Here is a 12,113-nt window from a genome sequence, read left to right as displayed (position 1 = left end):
TTGGCCTCATTATGATTGACAAGCTAGTGTGACATCGCAAATATTTCCACGTTATCACAGCAGTTGACTACAATGCACATACTTGTAACCTCTATTAAATTCCAGTGGCAAAAAAAGAATTTCACACATACTTAATGTTTCAAGGTGGTGGTGGCGGTGGCGGAGGCAGAGACTGGAACAGGGGTCCACCTGGTGGCAGAAGTGGACCACCACCACCCCCTCCAAGCGGAAGTTTCGGTGGTAGACCACGGCAAGAGGAGAGAAGAGGACCACCACCTGTGGAAGAGATACGACCCAATCCAGGTGAACTAGTTGCAGAATATTATTGTTTGCATGGTGTATTAGAAATATTGTTCACAAAACATTCCTAAAAGATTTTTACAGAATTCGGTAAATTCACACTGATACTTGGTTGCTGTCCACTGATTACAATTGAATGAGTAGAGCTGCAATAAGCTATTTTTACCATTGCTAGTGATATACGGTACAACACGTTTCTTGTAGTGCCCATTTTCACAGCAACTGTATATAAATTGCAGTTGTTGCAAAAAAGGCATTTTCTTTGAGACGACTGCAATTTATATATGGTACAGTTCACTTTCTGCATATTCTAATCACTAGGGACCAGATTGTTCAGTATGCCCATGCTACATCATCTGTGCTCTGGAGCCAAAGACAAGATCCTATCTTGTTTCAGTTAGATCTGGTTTTCGTGGACAGGACTCCACCGCATGGAAGGAGGTAATATCACTTCTCTTATGGAATCCAGGGAATGATTGTTCCAACTCTGTTTATCAAGTAAAGCTCCTACCAGCTGTATGCATAAGACTCTGGAACGAATGGTAAACCTTCACATTGTATGCGCTCTCGAATACCAGGATAGCCTGTGCCACTCCCAGTGCATGTTCAAGTATTAGTGTTCTACCTTTGACAACTTAATTCTACTGGAGACAGTGATACAGGGTTCTTTGTTATGATGAAACCATTTAGTCAATGTGTTTCTCCTTTCCTTGGAAAAAGCGTAAAACACTACTTGGGAGACAGAAAATCCTACGCCAACTTCATGAATGGGGTCTACCGGACATATGCCACTTCTTATTCAGTCCTTCCTCAGGGAAAGATGCTTTTGCTATTGCATTGGTGATGTGTTGCCTGACTGTTTTATTTCAGAGTGAGGTCCCCCATGGCAGTATACTCAATGTGTTGCTCTGTTTCCAATAGCCATCAGTGGCATCTCCTGTACAGTCAGAAGCCCTGGTAAGTTCTTTGTTTGTGTATAACTTCGTGATTTTCTACTCTTCCTCTTATCTCACAATGATGAGACTACAGCTGGCTATCAGTGAGCTGGAAATTTGGTCCGCAAGAATAGTTTTAGGTCCTCACCAGAGAAGACTACTTATGTCCATTTTAACTGTACACATTGCTTTTAGACAGCTAGAGCTCACAATAGAGAAACAGTATTTTAAATTTTAAGGACGATGTGCAGTTCCTGCAGCTAGTACTTGACACGAAATTAACCTGGCTACCACACAAGAAAGATCTGCAAACAGAGTATAAAGTCATCGAATTTTTGAAATAACTCTGAGGAAAGTCAAGAGGAGCCAACAGGCCCCATCTGTTGCATTTGTCAGGTCACAATTTGATTATGGCAGTGTGGTTTATGGATCAGCATGTGCGTCCCCACTCAAGACATTATACGTTACCCTCCACGGTGGTATTCAGATATTGACTGGAGCCTGTTGGACAAGCCCCAGCCAGTCCATGTGCAGAAGCTAGTGAACCATCACTCCAAATTTGGCAGTATCATGTTATGGCTTGACAGGGCCTGAAAATATTAGCATTGCCATAGTTATTGGAATTTATTGCATAAATCTACACCAACTTTAAGTGGCTGTTCAGGAACAAACCACATGTGACTAAGTCATTTGGGCCAATGCTCTACAGACTGTCTGAGGACCCTGGATGTATCAGACCATCGAATATGCAGCCAGGGATAGAACAAACTGCTGCCTCAGTGTCCCATAGGCCAAAAGTGATTTTATACCTGACACGGTACAGAGAAATTTTTCTTCATTTTTAAATATGTACCATGTTTATATCATTATACATATATAGATGGATTCCAGCAAGGGAATGCTCTCAGTTGTTTAGTTGTTTTCCCTGATGGGGTTTCCCAGTGTGCCTTCTGGAACAATTTCTGAATTGTGATGCAGAGCTACGAAGTCCTTCATTGGAGTGGGTTGATTCATATCATCCATGGCACTTTACAGGAGGGAAAATCACTGTGTGAAGTTTGTAGTGTCACTTTCAGTCCAGCATGTTTTAGCTGTGTGTCCAATACTGACATAAGGGCCATCCTCAATTTGGCTGAAGATTTGTCCACCATCCATCGTTGATGACATCAGTGTAACACATGTTTTGAAATTCTGTGAAATGTTTGGTCTCATCCCTAAAGTGTTGGGGGGGGTGGGGGGGGGGGGGGGGGGGGAGGGGGTCAGCATGCTCTGAAGGGTAACTTGTCCAGGCAGTTCAGCATTTTTATTTATACATTTCTGGTGTCATAGTTTAGTGAATCATGGTGACAGTTGATTGTGGATTTTTAATACATTAAAAGCAGCTTTGCATGTGGAGACATCCGTTATCACCCTCCAAAGATTGTGATGACACAACATTGTAAGGGTGTTGTGACCTTGCTGTTGAATGTCCCACATACATCATAATCATCTCACTAATATGATTATTGATCAGAATATGCGGTAAAAAGTTGCATGTCTTAAAAGAAGCTGCATCCTAAAACACTGCCAAAACTGGAATACTGTAATGTACCAACAGATGCAGTGACAATCTCATTGTTCGAAACTAAACCTCCAATTTGTCTGTAACAGAACATTTACATTCAGCATGTGTTACCTGCAATGCCAATGAGACATAGGCTTTTAATGCAAAAGTCATTCCAAAAACTGATGGGTGCTTGTTGGACAATGGAGAGATGAGTGATGGAATTATTGGGAGAGACAGGGAGACAAACAAATTGGGCATAAAGCAGACAGGAATGGAACAAATAATGAAAGTTATGTAGGGGTTGGCAGGATATATGGAAACATACAGCATTTGCTACGCACATTTGGAAATGGAAACAAAGGAATTTCTATGGTGGGTTCAGAAAGATAAGATTTCTAATGAAAGATTGGTAAATGACATGAAAATACACAGTTACAACATGGTTGTGTACATTAAAGACAACCCACATTGGAGTCATTCTACTCAGTTCAACCGGTTTGAGAAAATGTTCCAACTCATAGTCTCAGATATGGCTGAAATTTGGCATACCACTGCTGCCATGTCTGGAACAATCATGTACGAAGTATTGTTCCCCCTGAGAGTTAGTTCCAGGATTATAGCTTGTGAAAGAAGTTGGTGCAACCCAGAAGTAGCAATGCACATTTGGCAATCAGTCTTCAGAGCCAACTTCAGGCCTTAATAACTTAGGGACTATTCCTGTAGTCCAGTGAAATTTTTACCACTGAGTAACATCAGCAACATGTTTCTGAGGGAAAGTAAAAAATGTCAATGTGGTGAAAATATGTAATGTATTAACAGACACACATCATAGGTGTGCACCATGCCACATATAATTCACGCAGGAAGAGATAATATTTTCACACACACACACACACACACACACACACACACACACAGTGTGTCCACATCTTTTACCACTGGAAAAAATGTGGATTTTCAAAGTAGCACAAAAGGAATGAGTAATTTCCAAGCCAAATTTCATAAATTGCATGAGTAAACATGTTATTGCAAGGCATTTGTGTACAATAAAGTTGACATGTACTTATTTACATTTTTTTTAACAAGATTTAGCAAGTAATAGTATGATGCAGACAGTTGTGGTGTCTGTTATCTGATGAGATTCGTTTCTTGTTTCAAATAAGGCTACAGCAAGTGTTGGGAACCATTTGACAACTGAAAGTTAACCAGTGGAAGTGTTCAAGAACAGGATGAGTCAGTGTGTGGCAGGAGGAATAAGGGAAACAAGCGAGCATCACAGGGTACTCATGCTTTCAAGATTCTAGTTCAGACTGGTCAGTGCTGTTGTTGTAAAGGCAGTGTGCAGGCAGAATAATGTGCAGGTGGCACTTTTATTCAAACCAATTTCAGTATTGGTAGAGAAGAAGAATCTGTGTCATAAAACACAAGGAACTAAATGTGGCACTCATTTTGTTCACGATCTGAATGAATGAGACCACGAGTTGTTGCTACGGAGATCTGGGATGCACCCTGTGGGTGTGAGAAGTACAGTCCTAGGGAACATTAGTGTTGATCAACCTATGGAAATGGTTCTGGATAAGTGTTCTTTCCTGTAGAGAAGTTGTTTTGACCCGTTTCAGGTCCAGAAGAAGACAGTGGGGTGTAGGCTTCGAGAAGTTGGTATAAAGTTAGTATTGAAAGTGAATCAGTGCACAGGATTTAACATGAAACCTGGATAAAAGTTATGTCCCAAGTGTGTCACCTTACTAAAAAGAGAAGAATATCCTGATAATATACAGGATGGTGACGAAAAGTACAGCTGCCTTCAGCAACAGTAGCAGTGCAATTAAATACTTCAGTGACTGCCCTTGGTTTGTCTCCCGTGAAGAGACAGAGTTGCGAAATAATTTAGACCCAGTTATAGTGAAAGAAAACTACAAGAAACTGATATGGAAATGAAATGCACAATGGCAGAGACGCTAATGATAAGAGGAAGAACTATCTGTTCCAAGGCAACAGAAATCGTGCCAGAAATGCTCCAATTTGGACAGAATTGTGCGTCATTTGCAAGAAAAATGAGTTGTATCACATGCAAGAAAAAAGTGGCTACTCTTACCCTTGTACCTTCTAACCTTCCAATTGGTATATTGAGTGAACTGCAAAAGAAATTAGTGTTTTTCCATATATGGTAAAGCAAGCCAGGAAAATTAAAGCAAGCCAAAGAGTGCTTCCAGAACTTCAACGGGCTTTGGGTAACAATTGAGTTCAGAAATAAAGATGTTAGTGTCAGAGTTTTACAAAAATGATGACTACAGCAAAATAATGCCTGGCAAGAAAAAATAGGTTATGTTAAAAATGGGAAACATACATGTGCAGGTGCAAAAAAGACACTTGCTTGTAACATTTCTGAACTATACAGGTTGAAGCGAAATTTGCACACTTGCCTCACAGGCCAATGGTAAGAAAATGTCTCTCACAAAATTTCGTCTGCCGAGTACATCTGGCAGAAAAAGAATGTTAAGAGTGGCAATCTGGCAACACTGCAACCACAAGTATGGTAACTATCTCTGTCAGCATATATTAGTTGTGCTGCACAAGTGGTTCAGTGGACAGAGTTTTGTGTTAGCATGCAGGAGGTCGAGGGTTCGAGCCTGCGTTGGGGTGCATTTTTTTATTTGCTAATTTCATTGAAACATCTGCTGTAATATACACCGTTTCTTAAGTCACATATATACTAAATTTACGACATTTTGTGCCGCTGAACATAAAAAATACGTGGTTAGACAAATAAGAAATACAGTTGAAACAAATAACCTGTCATACGACAGAATAACTACAAAATCAATATCAGTTTCAACATGTTAAAGATGGTAGCACAATACAGTAACACATCTACTTATCATTTATACTACATGTAATATGAGTGCTCAGATGTGGTACATTAGCAACCAGTGACAATAATAATGTCCATATGAATGATCGCATGACCTTCACAACATAATACGTTGTCCTCAGAACAACAGATGCTCAAAGCCACCTCCCTGTAATCCAAACATTGCGCAACCCGCCGGATCGTAAAGCTCTGGACCCTTTGCAGCAAAGCTGTGTCCACAGTAACAAGAACAGCATAAACATGCCCTAGCAATTCTTCCACGTTCGTAGGCGGAGTAGAGTACATGTGCTCATTCAGGTGTCTCCACAGGAAGAAACCCAGGGGATTTAGGTCAGGTGAACGTGGTGGTCATACGACTGGGCCTCCACGTCAGCCATTTCCCTGGAAATGTTCTGTCCAAATACTGTCGCACATTAATTCCAGAATGTGGAGGTGCACCATCATGTTGGAACTATATCCTGTGCCGAACATGTAGTGTAACATCTTCCAGTGCATCAGACAGGTAGTTTGAGATGAATGCATGATACCTTCATGCAGGCAACATATGGGGGCCTAAACACCTATCGCCCAATATTCCGGCCCAGATGTTGATACCAAATCAAACTTGATATCCACAGCCATGGGTGACATGCAGGTTAACCTCACACCAATGCTGGGCATTGTGCAAATTGAAGAAACCCTCACGAGTGAATGCTGCTTCATCTGGCCATATTACGGTGTTCACAAAGTCATCATTGGCTTCCTGTTGTTGGAACCATTCACAGAATTGCATCCACTGATGGCGATCTGCAGGATGCACGTGTTGCATGAAACCATAATGATAGGGGTGCAGCACATTAATGACCACGCATTGTGAGACACGCAGCCGCCTTGCTATGCTACGTGTACTTCACTGAGGTTTTTGGTGAATGACCTCCAGAATAGCTTCCTCAGTAGCTGGAGTATGGTGAGACCATGGATGACCTCTGTCACATGATAGTGGAAGGAGAGAACCTGACACCTGAAGGGCAGCTCCAGCTCCAGATGACGAAATACTTTATCTGGATGGTGTCAACGAGAATATCTAGCAGCATATTCACGAGTGGCAACACCAGCCCGTTCATCAGATGCACCAAGGACCAGAAGCATATCCATGTATTCATTGTTTGTGTATGCCACACTGGTTTATAGGTTTACAATGAGAAAATTCGATACCTCTACGCATGTACATTGCAATCTGTCATGGGGTGTTACTTCGCTAGCAACTAGCATACAGTATAAACACGCTGTTGACCTGCGCGTTGTTCCACCTAATGACATTACCCCTCTGACAGATATTGTTCAGTATGATTCATCCAGACACCACTAATTGTGAAATGTTCAGTTTCGAATTACACTGTTTCCCTAATGGTAATAGATACGATGTTTCCCCAGCCATTGGTAGGAGGAGGAGGAGGAGGAGGATGATGATGATGGTGATGATGATGATGCATTGAGAAATGTACTAAGCAGCTTGCTGTTACCACACTCATTGTTGAAAGGCATAATTAGTGGAACCCTGGTGATAATAGATATAAATAGTCACAGAGTTTGGACATTATTCTCAAAGCACATTGCCAGTCGTACTGGTAACATAATGCCCTAAAAAAATGTAATGTACCTGAACGAGTCAAGAATAATAGTTGGTACTAATTCATGGGACCACTGGAGGAGGGTACAAAGAAAACAGGTTTCACATCTAGTAGATGAAGTAGTGTGAATAAATTCATACCCACAACGTGGAAAGAGCTTGTTTCAAAGCTGACCAATCTTCCATTTCTACGATTGTAGTATGCAAGTGCAAATGTTTTCTAGAGGAACCGCTGCAATCACTGTTAACGATTAAGATGCCAGATACCATACCACCTGGGCTACATTCACCAAATAAAAAACATATGCCTCGGCCCAGAATCGAACCATCAGCATCCTGCATGCTAACCCAAACTCTATCCACTGCACCAACTGTAGTGCACAACTAAAATGTGCTGTCAGAGGTATACCCAGGCCAGTGAAACATGTCACTTGACAGCTCGCGTGTGGTTGGCTACACTGCGATTGCGAGGTTGCAATAGCTTCCACCGCACAAGACCACAACTCTGAAGTACGTTTTGTAAATGTAAGCTACAATCAACATTTATACGTAAGCGCAACAAAGTACGTTTTTCTAACAATGGAGAGGACGACGACGGAGACTACACATTTGATAGTATATTAAGTCGGGAAATAAAAACACCCGAAGTTAATGACAGTATCTACGAAAAGTTGTACCAAATTGTTACAGTAATAGCTGCATTTAAAATGTCATATAATAATGTAATCTAAGCACACCAAATAACATGCTATCCACACTCGTAGAAGGAAATAAAGGAAAACATGCATAGGCTACCCAATTGCAGAGAGAAAAAGAATTCTGTATACATTTACACTCACCAATGTACGATGTCAATGGTGCAATTCCATCCAGTTCTCCTTCACCGTCATCGGTATCGGCGCCAAAACCATTGTCTTCATCATCATCATTATTAAGAGAAATCATGAATTGTTTGTTTTCATTTATAATGCCATCTATAGTCTGTGCTTCTCTTATTAGTTTAGCAATGTTGTCTACCTTTTCCGCCATGAGGTAGAGTCTGCAGTAGCAAGACCTTCACGTAGCAGTCCTTCCACCTCTGTTTTAGTAAAAGTCTTGTTACTTCTAATGTACACTTTGACTTCACAGCAAACCAATTCAATTGGATTAAAATGACAACTTGATAAGGTGGTAGCCGAATTACCAAGTGACCCTGTTCGCTTGTAATTTCATCTACAATGTGTTTAGGCATCACAGGCTTATTTTGTTTCACAAACGAGTATAACAGCAGCTTTGTCATGCTTATGTCCACAGCAATGTCTCTTGCCTGCAACCGCTGCACCATAGTTTCTTTATGGTCACTAGAGGTGGGAGTTTTATCTAAAATCACAGAATGGTACGGTGCATTGTCCATCACAAAAACTGTCAGAACACTAAACTGGTGCAACAAATTTTTAAACCACTGTAGAATCTGTGGGTGGTCCATATCCTCATGGTAGTCACCAGTTTTTTTCGATCGATAAACTAGAAGTCCTTCAGGCACAAAGCCGTTTGAAGATCCTGCATGGGCCACAGTCGGGATCCTCTTCCTGTTGGCTGATGACCGCTGCTGTTCGGACTATCATCTGTCCAGCATTTCTCAACTTATCCTCCAGCGGTGACCCAGGTTTCATCTAACCATATTACTGAGTGTGTGTCCTTTCCTACAGGTACGAGCTGCAACGACATGAGCTTTTTGTAGTAAGTTTTTGTCCATCTAACTTTTTAAAACAGAAGCCCATAATTTTTAATATTATCTTAAGTGACGTTTTCCCCACTGAGAAAAGTTCGCTTTCTTTTAAAGAAATTAGCAACTTCACTATTGTGTGGTATTCTTTCCTTTTATAGTATCCGTATATGTGCCGAAGAATTGCATACGATTGGAAAGAATCAATATCTGTAACAGGACAAGGCTGCTTTTTTTTCGCCCACAGGGGCTTTCTTCCACACTGTTTACTTCACTGTAAGGTTTGAAGTAGCACACCTTTTCTTATAACTGTTCTTTGACCAAGTCCTAGAGTTTTCGAGGTACACTCTAAAACTTTATCGACAGGAATCGATGCATGCTCATGAACAGAAACAAATTCTTTTTCTTGCTCGTAAAACTCATGCGTCGTCCGTTGTAATTCCAAAGCCTGACTATTTAGTGGCACTCCATGGTGCAACAGATTGTTGCTTGGTGAACATCATCATTTTGGTGACATTGTTTAACAAACAGAAACTGTAGTCGTAGCAGAAACGCAATACAACAGCAGGCGTTCGCGCACTAACATACAATGTTTACATGGAAGCTGGCAACATGGTAGTGTTGACCGGCTTTTTTCAGTGCTGTTATTGGTTCAGAAGACGCGGCACCTCCCGTTCCTCACTTGTTTGTTAGTTATACTACCAACTCTATGGTGCTTGGGGTGTGACCTTGAAGTGACATGTTTCAGTGACCCAGGTATAGTTACCTTACATGTGGTTACAGTCTTGCCAGATTGTCACTCTTTAATGTCCTGCCGGATCAACTCACCAGACAAAATTTTGTGAGAAATTTTTTTGTTGCTGGCATGTGAGTAGTCGGCGTGCATGGGCAGAGTGCGCGAATTTCGCTTCACCCTGTATGTAGTATACAAGGAAAAGTATTCCAATGCCAGAGTGGGTTTATGGTGTATTATCTTTTTTTTTTTTAATTCTTGGCTGAAATGGGTTATGACTGTAAGTGCAAGGGACGCACACAATATGTGTGTGCGTGAGACCCATCAAAATGCTAAGTTGTTTGCTGCTATAAAGGATTGTGGTCTGGATTACAAAGATGCAATGAAACTGCTAGTGTGTGATATCAGTTCCTCCCAGTGCATGATGCAAAGGTGTGAAAAATGTCTGTCAAGGCAAAACTTGTCAAACACCTGAATAATAAATTGCAGCGTGACCTCCTTTTGAATGACAAACTTATCGCTTATAAATAATGGACAAACATGGCTTGCTCAACTCTTGAAACAAAGCAAAGTACAGTGGAAGAGTTTGTTTAATTGTATTGTGGAAAGAAAGACAAACTGACTGCACATGGCTTTACAGCAACAGTGCAATCTGCATATCCCCAGTTTTGTAAACATTTCAAACAAGATGAAATTATAATTATATTGTACTTTCCCGAAAATTATGCATTTATAGAGCAAGGTGCTTTTTCAAGGATATTGTTGGGGTGACAGCCAACAAAATCTCCAACCATTTTCGATTATTATAGAGATGAATCATGTGGTGTCTGTCATGAATTTGTGTGTTTTTAGTGACTGCTTAACTCATTATGCTATTGAAGTTCATGCCGACATCAACACTGTCATCGCATATTTTAGAAACAAGCTGCCTCACATACATCTCTGCAAAATACTTTGGTGATTGGGCATCTAGCCAGGATAAAAACGGTAAAATCTCAAAAATTTGTGAATGCATTACTGTGATTTTCAAATTCATGCAGAATGGTATTTTTTTGCAATGGTAAAAATGAATGTGGCGGTATTGGTGCTACCATTAAACACATGGCATCACAAGCTAGCCTGTAGCATCATACAAAAGGCCACATTCTAACAACTCTTCAGTTGTTTACCTGGGTACAGAAAAATATCTCCAGTATACAGTCATTTTACATTCTGAAAGGTGTGAATAATGGCTAAAAAGCAGACTAGAAGATGTTAAAACTATTGCAGGCACAAGGAGCAATATCACTTTTCTCCGGGAGACTCTGATAATGTGCAGATGAACAGACTGTCCGGTTATAATTATAGGTTCATGCACATGTGTCTTCTGTGTGTGTGACCCTGGATTCCGAAGCAAAGTGGCAACACACAATGAGGTAGCTTGTTGCTATTTATGGTGATGGCACATTAGATATGTTGCAGAATGCTGCGAAGCAGGTGAACTTAATGACACCAGCAGGACCAGCAAGATAATTTCAGTTGACACATTTGACAGACATTTGTTGGATTCCTTTTGAAAATTTTATGATGACAGTTACAGGTCCTACTTCTGTGTCAGGAAGACAGTACAATTTGATGCTCAGTGTACAGAGAACAACAGCTACAGCAAGGGAATATCATTGGTCCCTTTTATGCTGACACAATATAGTTGTTTCCATTTGTTGTACTGTCCTGTGCATGTGATTTATGTGTGAAAGATGTAGGCATGGTGTGTGTGCGTGCGTGCATGCGTGCGCACGCATTTAGCCCACATTACCTTTCTAGGAAAAAAAGTATTTATTATATATTAGTGAATTATATTTGGCACGGCATCTCACATTTTTTATTTTCCCTCAGAAAGAAGTTGCTGGTGTTTTGATAAATTGCACGTGTTCCCTAAATGGATCTTACTTTGTGGTAAAAAATTTCACCCGACTCTGAGGAATAGTTCCAAAGTTAATAATTTCTGAAGTTGGCCAAATGTGCGTTGCATTTTCCATGTCACACCACTATCTTTCGCAAGCTATAATTCCAGAACTAATTCCCAGGGGAACATAATACTTTGTACATGATTGTTCCACACATGGCAGCATTGGTGTCCTAAACTTCAGCCAAAGTTGAGATTATGAGCTGGAACCCCTGCTTGAATTGAAAAGGAATGACTCATTGGGATGTCTGGAGGAGCCTTTATGCGGTAGCTGTTGAATTGCTGATAACAAATATTTTCACTGAAAGTTACTATGCATTCAACTAGTGGCTAATCTGATCTGGATTTAAGGCTCGATTCATTCTCAGTTGAGAAACTTTATGACCAGTTTCTTAGAACTATTCCTATCCAGCCACAGTTAGCACTCGCTAATCAATGCAATTTCAAAGTAAACAGCAAGGTTGCATT

The 12,113-nt window shown here is 40.7% G+C and overlaps 1 protein-coding gene across 3 annotated transcripts in view; it reads left to right on the top strand.

The window, feature by feature from the left end:
* The window catches only part of LOC126100987 (eukaryotic translation initiation factor 4H), a 92,690-nt gene that overhangs the window by 28,132 nt on the left and 52,445 nt on the right, over window positions 1-12,113 (top strand). For all 3 annotated transcript variants that reach the window (XM_049911653.1, XM_049911652.1, XM_049911654.1), the window contains exon 5: window positions 145-303. In XM_049911653.1, coding sequence (XP_049767610.1) covers window positions 145-303 — 159 coding nt within the window. The remainder of the gene's footprint in view (window positions 1-144; window positions 304-12,113) is intronic.

The sequence above is a fragment of the Schistocerca cancellata genome, chromosome 9 (genome assembly GCF_023864275.1).
Source record: "Schistocerca cancellata isolate TAMUIC-IGC-003103 chromosome 9, iqSchCanc2.1, whole genome shotgun sequence".
NCBI lineage: Eukaryota > Metazoa > Arthropoda > Insecta > Orthoptera > Acrididae > Schistocerca > Schistocerca cancellata.
The sequence above is the reverse complement of the archived record's forward strand: the minus strand, read 5'-3'. Positions and strand labels throughout refer to the sequence as shown.